At 47.4% G+C, this 17437-nt stretch overlaps 7 protein-coding genes across 7 annotated transcripts; 4 read left to right on the top strand and 3 right to left on the bottom strand.

Moving 5' to 3' along the window:
- Positions 1-42: 42 nt before the first annotated feature.
- Positions 43-1385, top strand: L199_000024 (uncharacterized protein; the record flags this gene model as incomplete). The annotated part of the gene is made up of 8 exons (XM_064885797.1): positions 43-147; positions 236-253; positions 326-382; positions 462-619; positions 690-756; positions 875-1133; positions 1193-1253; positions 1319-1385. The coding sequence occupies 8 exons, from the start codon at positions 43-45 to the stop codon at positions 1383-1385; spliced, it is 792 nt and encodes a 263-aa protein (XP_064741869.1).
- A 185-nt stretch (positions 1386-1570) lies between these two features.
- Positions 1571-3976, bottom strand: L199_000023 (uncharacterized protein; the record flags this gene model as incomplete). Its single annotated transcript, XM_064885796.1, has 11 exons — positions 1571-1791; positions 1861-2371; positions 2469-2644; positions 2702-2834; positions 2902-3007; positions 3075-3197; positions 3274-3389; positions 3458-3480; positions 3540-3671; positions 3754-3810; positions 3871-3976. 11 exons carry the CDS (start codon positions 3974-3976, stop codon positions 1571-1573), a joined length of 1704 nt encoding a protein of 567 aa, XP_064741868.1.
- A 1404-nt stretch (positions 3977-5380) lies between these two features.
- L199_000022 (uncharacterized protein) lies at positions 5381-7519 on the top strand (the record flags this gene model as incomplete). The annotated part of the gene is made up of 9 exons (XM_064885795.1): positions 5381-5658; positions 5719-5894; positions 5967-6082; positions 6167-6279; positions 6337-6775; positions 6848-6954; positions 7014-7143; positions 7204-7311; positions 7376-7519. 9 exons carry the CDS (start codon positions 5381-5383, stop codon positions 7517-7519), a joined length of 1611 nt encoding a protein of 536 aa, XP_064741867.1.
- A 109-nt stretch (positions 7520-7628) lies between these two features.
- On the bottom strand, positions 7629-9930 carry L199_000021 (uncharacterized protein; the record flags this gene model as incomplete). The annotated part of the gene is made up of 4 exons (XM_064885794.1): positions 7629-8769; positions 8886-9659; positions 9713-9771; positions 9841-9930. The coding sequence occupies 4 exons, from the start codon at positions 9928-9930 to the stop codon at positions 7629-7631; spliced, it is 2064 nt and encodes a 687-aa protein (XP_064741866.1).
- Positions 9931-10242: 312 nt separating this feature from the next.
- Positions 10243-11885, top strand: L199_000020 (uncharacterized protein; the record flags this gene model as incomplete). Its single annotated transcript, XM_064885793.1, has 7 exons — positions 10243-10402; positions 10479-10591; positions 10646-10742; positions 10801-11010; positions 11073-11253; positions 11303-11446; positions 11504-11885. The coding sequence occupies 7 exons, from the start codon at positions 10243-10245 to the stop codon at positions 11883-11885; spliced, it is 1287 nt and encodes a 428-aa protein (XP_064741865.1).
- Positions 11886-12326: 441 nt separating this feature from the next.
- L199_000019 (uncharacterized protein) lies at positions 12327-14269 on the top strand (the record flags this gene model as incomplete). The annotated part of the gene is made up of 10 exons (XM_064885792.1): positions 12327-12548; positions 12615-12800; positions 12852-12941; positions 13006-13098; positions 13170-13239; positions 13292-13499; positions 13559-13829; positions 13880-13930; positions 13983-14066; positions 14120-14269. 10 exons carry the CDS (start codon positions 12327-12329, stop codon positions 14267-14269), a joined length of 1425 nt encoding a protein of 474 aa, XP_064741864.1.
- A 487-nt stretch (positions 14270-14756) lies between these two features.
- On the bottom strand, positions 14757-16762 carry L199_000018 (uncharacterized protein; the record flags this gene model as incomplete). Its single annotated transcript, XM_064885791.1, has 10 exons — positions 14757-15018; positions 15066-15224; positions 15281-15354; positions 15401-15546; positions 15601-15621; positions 15677-15761; positions 15833-15967; positions 16013-16189; positions 16247-16542; positions 16600-16762. 10 exons carry the CDS (start codon positions 16760-16762, stop codon positions 14757-14759), a joined length of 1518 nt encoding a protein of 505 aa, XP_064741863.1.
- Between the last annotated feature and the right edge of the window lie 675 nt (positions 16763-17437).

Here is a 17437-nt window from a genome sequence, read left to right as displayed (position 1 = left end):
ACAAAGCTATCGAGAAATCTGACAGCGACACGTTCTGTAAAGATGCCATCGCCCGACGAAAGTGTCCATCCTACCGCTACTGGTCTCGCCAAAGAGACTGTAGACAGACATCAGAAAGATGAAGATCTAGTATTATGGAGCGGGTGGGTGAGTTGGCCCCGGGAAAACATGTTCTGCACACGATGAGCGCCGTCCCGGCTTGAAACTGGCTGACTCTTTGAGAATCACTTCACAGTTCTGCCCTTTCAACCAGGTAAGCCGATCGATTGGTTTTAGACGTATAAGCTAACACCAGGTTGATGATATTATCTCTTGTGCGGTCAAGAGAATTTGGATGGCCCTTGAGGAACGTAAGATTGCATACCAATACCATGAGGTCAACGTGAGTTAAGCCTTCAGATCTCTTCGGAAACACTGAACGGTTCGAAGATACTTGAGATGCTGATCGACGAGATGTTTAGCCCTACAAGAAGGAGAAACATTTCCTCAATTTGAACCCTTTAGGATTGGTACCTACGCTCGAGATAAAATCAACCGATGGGCAAAGTAAGGCTCTTTACGAGTCCGATGTATTGGTCGAATACCTCGAAGATCTTTATCCTGAAAGTAACGAGCACCCGTCAGTACCTTGCATGCCCTCACAATGCGTTCTTTAATGCGCTATGCTGACACTTTAGCATTGAATGTAGCTCAATCTTCCCTAAAGATACTTACGAGAAGAGTTGGGTCAGACTCAACGTCCAACATATCACAAAGGTGTGTCTCCATTTCTACCCATCATCTTCATACTTACGCGAAAATGCCAAAACATTTTTGCCCTCATCTACGTTAGCAAACTTCGTCATGCTGAAGTTTGTTTTCCTTGGCTGAACAGAAAATCATCCCGGCATATTTCAAGCTACAGCAATTTCAAGATCCTTCCGATCAAGATTTAGCTCGAGAAGAGCTCTACAAAGGTCTACAAACATTGACAGAAAGGGTCAAAGGACCTTATTTCGCTGGGGAGCAATTTACTGCTGTGGATCTATCGATAGCACCGTTCGTAAGGAGATTCTACAATCTGGTCGAATTCCGAGGATTGGACGAAAGTAACGTTGGAGATAAGTGGTTAAGTTATAGGGAAAAATTGATGAGTAAGTACTCCAAGCCAAAAATGGTAACCCCAATCCAGACGTGCTAAGCTTTCGATTAGATCGAGATTCACTCAAAAATACCAGTTCCGAGGATAAGTATTATACTGAGATCTTAGAGAGGTGAGTCAGCCAAGACTGGAGGGACAGTCATGGGCATGGTTCACTGAGAGATCAGGTCATTGCAGATATCTCAAGAACGAAGCCCAATCAGAAGTGGCCAAAGCTACCAGAGGCGGTCAAAGTCTACCCTGAACTCATACAGCAATGATAGCCTGAATAAAGAAGGAGGTACAGATGAGCCACAAGATTCAAACGAGACCGAAATCCGACCATACCATGCAGTGTGTCCCTTGTAGAACTGAGCGCATGTCAAGGTATCGAGAAAGTGCATGACCGTCTATTCCACAAGCATTATAGTGAACTCTATCTTCTAACATCTATACTAAAATCTTCTCCTTCACTTTCGAACCCTGCGTACTACTCTTATCTTCTCTTTCATCTGCAACAGGGTCACTTCCGGAGTATGTCACAGGATATCCACCCTGATCGTCAAACGAAGTTGATGGCGACGATGGCAAGAGGTCGTGCACGGCAACTTCGATCTGCGGTTCTCTAGCGGGGAAAAATCTATTCAATGCCAGATAGACTATAATCGCAACTATTCCAATGAAAAGATATGATGTATCAGCTTTACAAGTTTGCTAGAACCCTAGAGGTTTCAACTTACAAAGATCACCAGCGATATTCGAGATCATGTATATATACTTGATATTTCCGATCTCTACCGTACTATCAATTGCATTGACCATTCCGGGCAGGTTGGGAGCGATGCCGACGGCCAAAGCTACGTACGCCCTCCAATTCCATCCTTTGGAGAATCGATATATACCATCAGGTTTATATAATTCGTAGATATCTATCTTTCGTTGCTTGATCACGAAGAAATCGATCGCCATCAACACAGCGATGGGCGCAAGGACGATCGAATAGGAAGACATGAAGGTCAGGAAGTTTGTTGCCGAGGCAAGGACTTTCCATGGCGCGAATCCCCATACTCCCAGGGTGATAGCTAGCATCTGCCCTCGCCTGATGTTGATGTATTTCGGTGCGAGGGAAGTCATATCATTCGCTGCCGAGATGGAGTTAGCCGAGATGTTGGTTGTCACATTCGATAGCGCCCAAACTAAAGAGCCAAGGAACATTGCTGCTCGGCCGCCAGCGGAGGTATTCCATAGAGCCTAGCGAGCGAGGGTGGGTAGATGATCAGCACAAACCCTAGTTACAACGGCCTTTGAGGAAGCCAAGATGAAACTCTAAAAGATGTATATCACTCACAACGATGTCGTACGGTTGATAGAAAGAGTCAGTAGTCCCGTACACAGAGTTCAAACAGGCCGCAGAAATGGAAGCAAAGATACTGAAAACACTGAATAAACCCGGAATAGCGAACATTTGTACATATGCAGCCGAAGGCTTCTTGCAGTATCTTGAAAAGTCACCAACGTTGATACCTGGATCATGAGGTAAGCCCACGAGCGGTGAGGATGAATCACATTCGTCAAGCTCACTGAGTGTAGCCCAGGTACCCTGAGTTGCAGTGACAGAAGCCATGAATGCGATGAACCTTTTTGATCCGCCTGGTACTCTATTAGGTGGACTTGACAATGCTTGAGAGGTCAATGGTCCAGCTCTCTTCACCGCCTGTGACAGAATCATCGCTCACAGTCAGTATAATTCTCACCTCAAAGCGGGATAGAGATGAGCATACGTAGATCAATGTCCCTACTGCAATCACGGGAACCAGAATAGCTTTGATATTGAAGACCCATTTTAACTTGGATGGATGGATGAGTGCGAAAGGAAGCTGCAACAACCTGAATCAATGAAGAATGGTCACCTATGACATCTCGGATGCAAAGCCAATCGAGAAAGATTTCTTACCAGAACAGAAAGAAGGATAAGAAGTCCCGGGAAGTAGCACCCTGACTGGCAGGAATGCTGTTCTTCAATCTCGCATATTGTGGCCAGATAGCTTCGATCATGAGGGAGACAAAGATACCGCCGCTGTGAACAAGATTGAGATACAAATGAGCATCGGTCTCAATCGCGCTGCTTCAGCGTACACGGCTGTCGCACTCACGACCACGAGTTGATGGATAACCAGAAACACGCAATAACCATTCGTGAAAACACGACGAATTTGGACCCCCAATATCCGTACGTGGCTCGAGATGTCACTGCAAAAGGTGTGTGAAGCTATAAAGGCGGGCGACAAAATCAATGTTTAACCTCAAACACTCAAAACCCGTTGCCAAGTCCCTCACTATGGCACCAATATACGCATTTGCTAGAAGCAGGGTGACTCGATTCAGCTTGGAGACGTCGATGACTTGCAACTTTGCTCACCAGTGACAACCAGAGCCACCAAGAACCCTCCAACAAAGATAGCAAGGCAACTTTCCCACCAGGTGAGACCCATTGCGACAAAGCTGGACACTGTAGCCCATTGACCGGGGTTCAGAGCATCGGATATCCAATCTGAAATACGGGACCGTTGTCAGCCGAACCTTCCGTCCAACCGGTCTGTACTCAACACGTTTGGCAAAGATCGATCACTTACAGGTGAAGAAGGTCCAGCCTGTCCACAGACGATGTTCTTCAGGTGCAGGATCCATATCTACATATGAACGATATACATCAGTATCGGTAACGATAGCCCGTTGAACGATCCACGCACCCTTATTACTCCATACATTCTCTGGCGCGATGCAAGATTCTTCTTTGGGCAAGACCCAAGATGAAGGAGCTAAGGTGCGTTGTCGAAGGGTGTCTTTTATTGCCATATTGTCGGTTCTTCTTTACCAGTTGTGCTCATGCGAAGCAAGGAATAATCAAATCGAGAACAGAGTATTCAACCTCGACGGGCTACAAGCTGTGGGAATATGGTTCTTATCAAGTCGTGCGACCACGACCGAATTAATCTTGGGTTCCAGTGCAAAACCAAAAAAATCCTTATCTTTCCGCTCCACCCACTTTGCACATGGTCCATCCTGTTCGATCAAACCTTTTTTCCCTTTCCTCGGTTACAAGCGTGCTGCGAAGTTGTTCCTGACTATCTCCCTTATCTGTTGATCCGTATTGGTCGGAATCATACCCGTCGATCACTCCCCTTCTCCCTACTTCGGCATCATTCATGGGAACAAAACACAGTGTAACCCAGCCAGTTCTCTCTCACGCTGATGAGGCTGCCCTAGTGCATGGACGAGAAGACACCTTGAGTCATGAGGGTATACTTTGGCAAAGGTCTTATCATTCATGCGTTAATAATGTGACCTATGGAGCAGGGATATCTAGCCAAGAGTACAGATATCGAGTCACGACACTCCGTGGTAAATGGTAAAACTGTTGCAAAGATCGTCATCGCGTGAGTGGGCCCGATATTGGACTCCCAGGCTCATATTCCAAGCCCAGACAGTGGCTTCCGAACTGATTGTGGTATAAGTTGATGTGATTTCACCCTCTTCCATATCACAGTTCAATTCAGTATGTGCTGCAAAAACTTTAGGCGCGAGATGTAGGCGGTCCTAACCCATTGCAGGCCTGAGTCCTTCTTTTGTGACGCGCCTAAACAATCCGATCTTGTCCCTTGTGTATGCGCGGCCGAGATGTGAGAATGGGATGAGAATATCCGTTTCCAGCTTTCACTCTTGCTAGTCATGCATCATCTAATCTCAGACATCATAATCATCCTGCTCATCGTCAAGAGAGGTATCAACAGCCTGAAGCAATGAAAAGAATCTCTTACTTATATACAATTCACGGTTTCAGAAGGGACTCCGCGGTGATGCGACTGGTTCCGCGGTACATCGGTTATCGTGCACCCTTTTCTCCACTAAATCGCGATCAATCGACCCATTGATACCTGGTCGGCTGGCTGGAGGGTACCCAGATCTAGCTGTTATGATGCTGATTTCGATTATCAAAAGTGCACTTGGTCACATCTGCATGAGCGAGATCACCGTTGACCGAAGTAGCCATTAGACTTTCCAATGGTATAAATAGGCTGCTATGTGAACGACTGGCGTTTCGTTCTCCCTTCATCGTCTCTCAATATCAGAAACATATACTCGTATTATCGATCAGACTTGTTAAGACCTTGAATTGTTAACACATATAGCACAGACCGCCTCACAGCCTCACGACATCACCCCACATTTAATCTATACCAAAACACATAATCGCACCCAATGCTCGAACCTGTTGAAGCTGAATTCGCTCGTCCACCCATTTACACCACTGAACAGGAAGAGGCTCTGCAAGATGAAGATGTCGAAACACCAGATGCCTTAAGTCCAGCTGGGCTTGAGAGACATCGTACTCAGATGAGCCGAATCCTCAGTACCCATCCAACTCGCGTTGGCACCCACACTCCAGACAGCAATGAGTTGGAAAAGGGAAATGGGGAGACACTAGTGGAGTTCGAAGAGGGAGAGGGTCCGAGAAATTGGTCGCAAGGAAAGAAATGGCAAGTAGAAATCTCATATCCTCATCAGTACTTGCTGTCTCGCTTACGGTGGATATACAGGTTCGCAACCATGTCTACTTCTTTCCTATGTCTTACCGTCGCCCTAGGTTCTGCCATGCCAACCGGTGACCTGCCGGGTACGGCAGAAGGTCTTCACGTATCAGACGAGGCGATCTACCTCTCGATCACCCTCTTCGTGGTTGGATTTGGAGTTGGTCCACTGTTCTTTGCTCCCCGTGAGTTTTCATTGCACGAGACCCACGCTTCATTGAATAGAACTGACCTAAGGCTAATCACCGCAACGATAGTATCCGAGCTGGTTGGAAGAAAACCAATCTACTGTATCTCCATCTTCTTCTACTTCATTTTTACCCTTCCATCATGTCTCGCCAAAAACATCGCGACGATGCTTGCCGGTCGTATGGTAAGTTGCTTCCCGGCTCAAAGCCATTGTCAGACCCCTGATCACTCCGTTGAAGGTCACTGACTATTCATTGGTCATATGTAGCTTGCGGGTATAGCGTCTTCTGCGCCAATGACGAATGTTGGTGGAACAATCTCTGATATATGGGCAGTAGAAGAACGAGGTATTCCCATGGCTGTCTTCAGTGGTGCTATATTGTAAGTTCACCGGAGGCTCACCTGAAGGAAGGCATCTGATCTGACATTGAATCTTAGTATGGGTCCATGCTTAGGACCATTGTTCGGTGGCTGGATCAGTTACAAGACCCATCAATGGAGATGGATCTATTGGGTATTGTTCATCCTCGTCGGAGTTGTTTTCGGCCTCACCCTCCTCATGCCGGAAACACTCGGTGTTGTCATCTTGAAGAGGCGAGCTGCGAAGCTCAACAAAGCCCATAAAACCAAACGATATGTCACCGCTCACCAGAAACTGCAAGAATCATCGGGCGTGTCGTTCGGACAGACACTCAAGACTGCTATGATACGTCCATTCATTCTCATGTTCCTCGAGCCGGTGGTTTTGTTCATGAGCTTCTACTTGAGTTTCATTTACTCTTTACTTTACGCCACCTTCTTCGCATTCCCAATCGCATTCGAAGAGATTCGAGGTTGGAATCCTGGTATGACTGGTGTAGCATTCTTATCCATTGTGGTGAGTAAAGCAATTCCTTTGGTCTCCTCTATTCCGTATTCCGGGATGCTGACCGGGTGGTTGAATGACCAGGTTGGTATAATGATTGCTATGTTCCTTATGCCAATCCAAGAACGACTATATGCTAGGAAACCTGGACATCCGGAATCTCGACTGTACCCGATGATGTTCGGTGCTGTGTAAGTTCTATATCGCATCAGGGTCTTCGCTGTTTTATGCTGACTCGTTTCCGATACAGGCTTCTACCTATCTCTTTATTCATCATCGCTTTCACCGGGGCGTATGCTCAGGTCCACTGGATGGGTATGATGGTTGGAGGAGCTCTGTTCGGATGTTGTATGGTCAGCGTATATATCTCGGCAAACAGTGTAAGCTGGGACCTGTTCTCATCTCATGATCTAGGCTGCTAATAGACCTTACATATTCAGTACATCGTGGACAGTTACGCACATGTAGCCGCCTCAGCAGTTGCTGCTAAGACCCTCATGCGTTCTCTTATTGGTGCCAGTGTACCTTTATGGATCACTCAGCTTTTCGTAAGTTGCGATACTCAAGAAGCATAATCATGAGGGACTTTGCTGATGGAATAGTCCCATTCAGCACAACCTTGGATTCCAGTATGCTGGGCTTTTCTTAGCTCTCGTAGCTTGTTGTATCGGTTTCATCCCGTACATCTTCTTCTTCAAGGGTGAGAGCATCAGAAAAGCATCCAAACGAGCATTCAAGCCGGCAGAAAAATCATAGATGTGTTCGTACAGATTGGACATCACTACCTGGACAAACTGTTTTGCTCGCTAGGATGTAAGATGATAACATGCATTTAATGAGTGCTCCTATGACCGCAATCAGTTCTTCATTCCGCACCTCCTTGTGGTTTCCCGTAGACTTGTGTCAGCAAAGCCTCCAGGTCTTCTAATGTGAAGTTCTCCGCTACACCAGGATCCGCTGTCATTTTCACCTGAGATGGTGAATTGGTCAGTGTGCTGATCCTGCTCATCTCATGTGTAGTGTATGGATCGAATAGCTTCTCCTCATTAATAATCGTCGTTGTGCCAGAACCAGATGGTCGTGTCGGACGAGCTGGTGATCTAGCTCGTTCGTGCAATCGACGAAGTATCTTGAGAGCCTTCAGGTCAGGACTTTCACAAGCTGACCATTCTCCTTCAAGGTTCTTCGCAGTGTGGTCTGATAAGACTTTCAATAATCCTTCCGCGGATTGCAGATCGCCCATCCAACCCCTCCAACCTTCATTGTCTGGACCGTCTCGAATAGCTGCCAAGGCAACCAACACTCCCGCCGCAAATACCTTGGATCCAGTATTCCAGGAGAAAAGACTTCTTCCCTCCGGCCATCTGAATGTGATGTGCCATACAAAAATTTCGGACGAAACGATCAATCGATGTGCTGCTGCGAGGGATCGTTCGAGAGCATGTTGAACGATCTGTGTGTTGTTGGGTATTCTGGTTGACAAGGATAGGTATGGTTGATAAGCATTGAGAGTGGCCGACGCTTTACCTGTATTCGATACACATGCTTGAGCTAGTATCCATGGCGGTTGATCAGGGGCTGTGAGAGGGCAGTGACGAGTCTGAGCAGTAGAGAGAGTATCGAAACGGAGGTGTATTGGTATCTGAGCATCCAGTTGTTCGATAAGATTGTCCACGAGCAAGATATCAGGTAAAGGAGAGTTTGGGGACAAGGAGTGCAGTGACATCTTCGATAGCTCAGTCATGATTTGAGTTGAATCAATTTTGGCATCGATAAACGCCCATTCCGCAGGTGCAGTTTTTCCGGTAGACGCTACCAGTATCTCGGGTGGAGTGAGTTCGGCAAAGGATGTAGACGACGATGTGAATATCCGGCCGATGAATGTCTGATCGTTGAGCTCGCTTTGAGTGATATCTTCACGTAGGTCACAATCGGGAATAAGGACTGGTTTTCGTACGGTCGACTGAGGGAGAATGGTAGGTAACCGAAGTTTTTGTGTTGCTATCCTGACACAGATGGAAAGGTTCGGGTCAGGTTTAGATCTAAGGAACTTGATATCGAAAAAGCAATGCTGATGGATCAAAGCCACGCTAATCGACAAGGTCTTAAATGCAGCACTCACCTCTCTCCAACTGACAGTGCCCACCATATGCGCCTCCTTAATTCCTTCCAAAAAGGGCTGATCTGCACATTCAGATCGTCCGGATCTCGATGAAATTCTAAGAACAATGCCGTGTTGAATAACCTACCCTGCTCGAACCATGTTTGAGATAACGATGAAGAATCGGCCATTAACCCTCTTTGTATTCGGAGCATGAGCGCATGAAGGTGATAGTAAGCGAATTCTGGGTTAGAATCTTTGGACCGATAGGGGACTAGAGTTTCCGAGATCTCATAGAACCGATGATGAAGTGATATCAGTTGCTTGCGCAGATTTCGGGATTGTTGCTCCGATTTACTATTGCTGCGCTGATCATCTAGCGTAGTACCGATAGCCATCGTCAGACATAACGAAGCGAGGTAAGAGGAAGATTCTTTGTCGATATCATGTCTAACCTGACCAGTGCTGACGGAGTAGATCTTGTGGGCTCGACTTGTGTAAGAGGGCTGGTGGGTATAGCGCAACATTGTGTCCAAGATGAAATAATTACGGAGTAGTCTTTCGGCAAGTGAGAATGGGGGAAGCTGAGCGATGAGAGACAACCAGACATCTTCTTCATTGTGCCGCAATGGAGATGAGGGGAGATGACCATCATGACGACCAAGAGAGTTATCGGAGAGCAAAGATTCTATCCTAGCAAGGGACCTCTCGACATGACCAAGACGGCCTTCCAACGAAGAGGGCCCAGAACCACAATGGTCTGTTAGATGATATGGGACGGCACCGTCTGGTAGACTAGCATGTGAATCAGATATCAAGACCAACAGAATGTAGCCAACATGACTCACGACCTTTGATCCTGGCCTCCTCTCCATGGATCATATATGCATTTGGCCTCTGCTTTTGCCTTTACACAACTTCCACAGGGTTTGCCCAGATCACAGCGAGTTTTGAGTGATTTACAACGGTTGCACACCAAGACTGCACGAGACCGTTTGATCCTTCCTCGTTCCGATGCATGGTTGTCCATCGAGTCGGATGGACTTGGCGGTCTGTTCCTTATCATGTTATCAGATACGATGCAATACGACGGGTTCAAAGATAGGGATGCCTAAATGAAATTGGCATGTTAATGATAATGAGCTATTGATGTTAGTTAGATCTAACATTCGGGTTTGTTCATCGGCGGCGGCGATAAGCGGTGATATGTCTCACAACACCGCCGTTTGGTCAATATCTTCATCGATCTGCATTTGCTTCGTGTCCATCACATTCCTATGCACTGAAGAAATGCTATAAAATGGAGAGAGTCACATAACAGTCCAAGCTGGAGTCTACACATATATCTTTACCTTCCCGAAAACCTGGCCAACGCATGATGATCGCATCAGCCGCAATCGAAAAACCAACTACCTCTAAAGTGGCGGCTTCACCAATTGCTCCCCCTTCCATGATGACTCCCCCACCAGATGGCGGGTTCGCCGCATGGGCAACAGTTGCTGGCTGCTGGATGGCTTTGTTGGTTCAATTCGGATTATGTGAGTGGGATTTCTATCATTGCATGATACCAAGAAGATGTACTTTGGATAATGATTGATTCTCTCGGTCGACCAGGTAACAGCTTCGGGGTTTTTCAAGCCTACTACGAGTCAAACTTGTTGGGTCACAAGTCACCTTCTCAGATTGCCTGGATTGGGACACTTCAGCTTTTCATTCTGTTCTTCGGGGTATGTGGCCCTACAACTCCTGCTAGAGCGCTATCAGGCTAAATAAGTATCTAGGGCTTATTCGTGGGACGCATCCTCGACTCCCATGGTGCACACGTTTTGACTGTACCCGGTAGTTTCTTGATAGTCCTGGCGTTGATGACGACCTCGCGTAAGCTCTATCTCTACTTGCGGATGCATGTGGAAAACCGCTGACTACTTCTAATCAGTCTGCAGAGAATATTGGCAATTCATACTTGCACAGGGAGTTCTGTTTGGAATCGGATGCAGTATGACGTTTCACCCTAGCGTCTCCTTGCCTCCCCAGTGGTTCTCAAAGAAGCGTGGTATGGCCACAGCCATTGCCATGAGTGGATCAGGACTTGGTGGGGTTATATGGCCAATCATCATCAGAGCGTTCTTCGACTCACCTAGAATCGGTAAGGCATGAATCCTGGACACCCCTGTGGAGGCTGAATTGATGAGAATTTGTCCATGCCAGGTTTCCAATGGGGCACTCGAGCAGTCGGATTCATCTCACTGGGATTGTTAGCGGCTGCCAACGCTCTGATCCACAAACGAGCGCCTAAACGGAAACCCCTTCCCTGGTTCACGGTGTTCCACTTCATCACAGATTGGCATTTCAGTTTGACCATCGTTTCTATCGCATTCACCCTTTTTGGGTAAGCTGGGTGGCTTTTGATAGCCATTGAAGCTGACACTGTGGCTTAGCTTCCTCGTACCCTTCTACTATATTTCTACCAATGCACTTGCACTCGGCGCTTCCGAAGCTATGGCTTTTTACACTCTGTCTTGCATGAACGCCGGTTCCACGATGGGTAGACTGGTCGCAGGTTTCATTCCTTCCCTCACTCCGTGAGTATGCCTGTTCACGAGTCACACTACCAACGCTGAGCTCATGATGTGATACAGTCTTCTGATACTTCCGACTTCATCCCTACTTTGTGGTATCTTCATACTTGCAATGTGGATCCCACTCAAAAATGTTGCGAGTCTCCTCGCATTTGGCGTTATCTACGGCATGTTCTCGGGTATCTGGTTATCAGCAATCCCACCCTGTATCGCTTCGATGTCTCAATTACCACAGATTGGCGCCAAGCTAGGCTTGACCTTCGGTTCAGCCTCAATCTTCGCCCTTGTGGGAGCTCCAATTGCTGGAGCGATTGTAGATGCGCATGAGGATTTGGGTGGATTCAGACAAGCGGCAGTCTTTTCAGGTATCATGATGCTTGTCGGTGCAGCCCTCAGCTGCGTTGTGTGGGTCACAAAGCGTCAAACATATTGTGGGAAATGATGGTGCCAAGGCGGGCATTTAAGGGAAGCTGAGTAGAGGTTTGATGAGCAAGCGATCTTGATTAGCCTTTAGCCGTGGAGCATGAGGATAATGTGATACGTCGACATCATCATGATCATGCTTCGTTACATGCAGACCTTTATTTCGATCTGAGGATGTAATTACTACTCGTACTTACTCTACCTGGATCAACAAAGATAACTGCGGTATTTTTAGCCTGTTAGATGCATGATATAGGCTTTTCAGCCGTCGGGTGTTTGTCCGCCTGGTATGGATGGTGCGATCGGATATACCCGAAGACCAGATGGAAGGGGACTAAACAGTGATTGCGATATCATGGGTCATCATGTCCTAAAGAAGACTATTCTTATCGTACTTCACTTCTCTTTCTCACCTTTGCAGCATAATAGATACTATAGTACCCCACACTAGACAGATACAATGCACATAAAAGATCTAGAAGGCAGTCTTCCTCCCGTGGGAGATGAAGGGACCGGCCGAAGCAGCAAGTTAGAAAAGCAGATACCCAGAACCGGTAGACCTCTGGAGGTGGGAATGTCGCTATCACTCTGGCTTCAGACGGTCAGGAACAATCCTCTCCTGAACCATCGAACCACAGAGGACCTGCCGAAGACAGCTGATGTAGTGATCATAGGATCTGGAGTGAGTGTTCAGATACTGCTTGCCCTCATGTTGTTTTAAAGCTCATCCCCAGCCAAACTACTCGAGGCTACGGGCTCTTTGACTGCATTGTCCTTGCTACAGAGTCCCAATCCTCCCAAATCAGTAGTGCTGCTAGAAGCACGAGAGTTATGTTCCGGAGCCACCGGAAGGAATGCTGGACACTGCAAACCTGATCAGTGGAGAGGGTTTACCAAGTATGAGACGGCTTTTGGGGCCGAGCAAGCTTTGAAGGTAAGTTTGGGCGTTCCGCGTGAATCAGCCTTCTAACGCGAACGACAATAGATACTATCAAATGAACAGAAAACGTGGGAAAGACTGGTAGAATACGTCAAGAAGCATAGTGTGGATTGCGACTTGTGGGTGGGAAAGACGGTATGTCATGCTTCGGTCCTCCATGGTGTAGGGCTGGGGTCTAACATATTTCTTTCATTGATAGCTCGACGTGTTGATGACGGATGATGTTGCGGAGGTTGCTGCCGATAACTTCTCGAACTACCAGGCAGCTGGCGGAGATGTTTCCAAGATAGAGGTAATCACGGACCAGGATAAAGCGGAAGAGGTGAGTCTGCATTCACGAATGCCGAGCTCACGTTTGTTTAGATCTCTCGACTCAAAGGTGCAAAAGCGTTGTATGCATGGGATGCCTCGAGCTTACATCCTTGGAAACTTGGTGAGTTTCAGGATGTGCTGTTATCTCACACATCCGCTGAGATCGTTCCCAGTTGCACATATCAACCAGCAGTCCTTGGATCTTGGACTAAATCTCCAGACTTGGACCCCGGTCACGAAAGTGTCGGGATCCGCGAATCAGTGGACCGTGCATACTGCACGTGGTGATATCAGTACACCAGTGGTTGTGCATGCGACCAATGCATATGCTGGGGCTTTGCTACCCGAGACGAGAGGCGCAATCCGCCCATGCCCGCACATGTACGTGGAAGTATGCCCTCTTGGTTGGATATCCTACATCATTAACGTGTTCTGTGTAGGTGCAACAAAGTCCTTCCGCCGTCCACATTTGCAGGCTCGAGATCCTTGAAGAATTCCTACGCAATCATATACCCAGAAGGAATGTATACAATCAATGCGAGGCCGACATCAGATGGCATATTGTTATTCGGTGGCGCAGCCCCAAACCAGAATAAACTGCTAGACTACGTTGCGAAAGATCAGAGGAGGAGAATCGACGATACTCTTACCAACTTTGAGCCCGTTACAGAAGCGGTACGAACTTTGGGCACAGAGGGATTCGAATGGTGGGTTACAATAAGAGAGGAATGTCGCTAAATTACCTCAGGGATGAGCCAGAGCGAGGATCGAGAGTGCTGTATGACTACGCTTGGAGTGGTATCATCGCGAGAGTGGGTTTTAATGATATCGGACATACCGTACATCAAGCTGATTCATGGTCAGAGTGCCGATCAAGTACCCTTTATTGGTGCAGTACCTGGCAAGCCTGGCCAGTGGATGTGTTGTGGTCACAATGGTCATGGAATGGTGAGTTTGTAAATGGCTTAAACCGGACAAATGATCTCACTTGCATTCGCTAGGCTCGAATATTTACTGCTGCTCCAGCTTTGGCTAAACTGATTCAAGGAGCGACTTGGGACGAGACGGGATTACCAGAATGTTTCGAAGTCTCGAATGAGCGTTTAAATCGGCATTTAGATCCGAACTGGGAGCTAAGCGAGGACCAATGAGAGCGTTGTTTCACAGAGAGGTATCGAGTCGAGACAGTGGAATGTCATGTATGTTACCAACGATTTGATCCAGTCCTCTTCCGTTAGACCAAGATAAGAACTTTCAAACAAGCTTATCTCTTCCCCAACTGAAATCCCGTTTTTCTGACCGAGTTGCAACTATATAACTTTTCGGTATTTTTTGTATTTATTCCTGTGAGAAGTCAGAAAATCTGAAGTGGCTCTTTGCATGCCAGGGCGCCGCAGTTAAGTGAGAACAGGAGATAAGAGCAATCGGCCTTTGGTCTGTGCAACTAGCCGATATATGAATCACAAATTTTGCTCTTAGTAACAAGTAACAGTCTCCGCGTTGTACCGGAATTCCAGTAAAGTAGCAAGCTGAGTCTTACCACATGCTGGTGTAAATACAGATTCTAGATACTTGTCCATGTCCAATTATATGACAACTTGCGTGTACAGATTGATGCAGATAAACGACTTCGAAGTTTCAACGAGATTCCAATTCAACCCAAGGGATCTGGAAAATCATACTTTCTGTGGTCCATTGCATCGTATCCCAGCCATATCCTGTCACGCCATCATTTTGCCAAGTCCGTGCTGAGTTAGCTGAGGAGGAGGACGAAGACATAGCATCAGTAGTCTCGAATTCGTGACGTAGGTGATGCACTTGATCCAGTAGCAGTGCTGGGAAATCCAGCTTCTTGGGGTCGTTCTCGTTACGACCAGCAATGGTCAACAAGGTTGAAACGCTGTGACACTGTCAGCTAATTTCCACTTGCCAATCAGTACCACTTACAATGCTTCTTTCATGTAGGCGAAAGAGAAATTGCCAGTCTTATCGGCGAACTCGTCCGGCAGTGAATCCGGGAAGTCTATCTTCTCGTTGCTTCGAAGGTTGTCCTGCCACCATTTAGCATAGTCTCGACGTTGCGCTCGAGATGGATCGGGGAAGGTGCTGATATGACATGGTCCAGTCAGTATCTATCCAATGTCCATTTACAGACAACGCACTATTTTCGATCAAATCTGGAGGGTCGACTCGACAAAGCAGGATCAAGTCGGTCAAAGTGGTTGGTAGTACCGATCTAGCAGCTTTCAGCAGATGGACACTATCAGAATAGTTCAACTCACCAAGAGAAGTCCGTCGTTATCTTCCAGTCCATCGACTTCATTCAAGAAGAACGATCTGTTTTGGTCTGTAATCAAAGAATCGAGGTCCTCGAGCACCAGTACGCAAGGTGCCTCCGCTCGAGCGCGACTGAATATATCACGGATTCCTACGTATTGGGTGTCAGGGAGTCATTGTCACATGTACCAGACCCCTGACTAACCTTTCTCGTCACCTGCCCAAGCTAGTAGTGTCGTCAACATGAGCGTGTAACTAGTCAACGCCGACTGATAACTCACAATGGAATGACTTGACATAAAGGCTTGGGACTTTCACTTCTTTCATGAGCGCTTTCAGACTGATTGTCTTGCCATTACCTGGAGGCTACGTATGTATATGATTAGGATGGAGACGACGAGGACGGCTGTGCTCACAGAGAAGAGATGAGTACTTACCCCCAGAAAGATCAACCCTCTTTTCCAGGGGACACCAAGATCCTTATAAGTCTTCTCAGACTTGAGGAAAGAGCGGTAGTCGGATTGAAGGGCGGTTTTGAAACGATCCTCAAGCACGACATCCTCCCATGAAGCCTACAGGACCCTTAGCAGATGAATCGTACAAACTCTATGACTCACTTTTTGCACCGATTCCCATAAACCTCTGTCTGGGCGCCATGATCCTTGCTCGAATACCCATACAACGTCTCTAAAGGATGAGCAGTAGTTGGCACAAGAACGTATAAATTGGCGAGCAGCATCCGGTTCGTCGGTGATGATGTGCCATTGGGTGACTTGACGATATGCTTCCGCCCACTGTGATGATGTTCAGATATCATGACGATTACGAGTCATACGGAGACGAGATCTCACCGTTGCTACGATCACTTTGAATTCCTTGTTCTTCCATGCAACTTCCCACCCTCCAAACACGGCTCTCGCTGCGACTGTCCCTTCTCCTTCCCTCCTTCGCGACGGCTTCACGAACACTACCCTCTTGATGGGCTCCAAATCATCTATCTCGCGGATTGCGATGGACGCTGGATCCCCGGCAGCAAAGCGGAAGATGTCAAAATAGATGTCATCGGTTGTCACGACACTGTGATTTGAGTACAGAGCAGCTATTTGTGTTTGGAGGTACGTGTCTGTGCCAGAGCGGGAAGCGGAGACTGCATTTCAAGAGATTAGTAATCTAGGAATCGACCATACGTTTCATGCCAGCTCACAATGGTCAATGAAGATGCTTGTCGGGTTCTTAGGATGGTGACTCGAGTCTTCAGGCTGTTTTGAGCTCCATGGGATCTGTGTTGTGTCGCCTGGACTTGCTGCAGATGCTGCCCGAGCAGCATAGAGAACGCAGAGAGATATGAGACAACGGATCGGCCTCATGCTGAGATGATACGGGAATGGATCTCACAATGCCAATGCAGAGGGAAGATGGTGAGAATGCATAGATGCTGATGTACACGTTGCATCGCAAGAGTAAGCCGTTTACTTATACCGCATCACTTCTACATCGGATGGCGCGATACCCGATCGAGTGACGTGGCTTTACTCGAGTCGCCTAGCATCATTTCGTTTATTGTCCTGAGTGATCACCGTGCTGCTTGGAGGAGACACCTGGACGAGTTCAGGCTCTTGAGAATGTCACTTGCACGATTCGGTCTTCATTCGATCCATGCAGACCCTGAACAGAGTCGTTTCTCCACAGTAGGCGATAACAAACTGGTCTGATACAGCTTTCGTGGCCTATCGACCGAGTTCAAGATATTCTGTCATTGTTCGGAGTTTCTTCAAAGGAGCGCCAGGACCCAGTCACTGCATGGGCACGGCAGTAACCCCCAAGTCTGGTTGTTACTCTTTCGAGCCAAACATATGGTTCAAGCCACAAGTGAGTTGTTTTGTAGTGACAAATCTAGCGCCTCGGCCGACGATGTCGGTCCCGGACCTAGCGCCAAGCCTAACCCTGAACGTGGACATGTAGCATGTTCGAAAGAAATGGATATGACTCCGGATCTTATCTGATAATATGCGGCCGATTCTGATTCTACATCAGCAGGCTCC

Source organism: Kwoniella botswanensis, chromosome 1 (assembly GCF_036426115.1).
Source record: "Kwoniella botswanensis chromosome 1, complete sequence".
In the NCBI taxonomy this organism is placed as follows: domain Eukaryota; kingdom Fungi; phylum Basidiomycota; class Tremellomycetes; order Tremellales; family Cryptococcaceae; genus Kwoniella; species Kwoniella botswanensis.
Note: the sequence above shows the minus strand (reverse complement) of the source record. Positions and strands in the feature narration are given on the sequence as shown.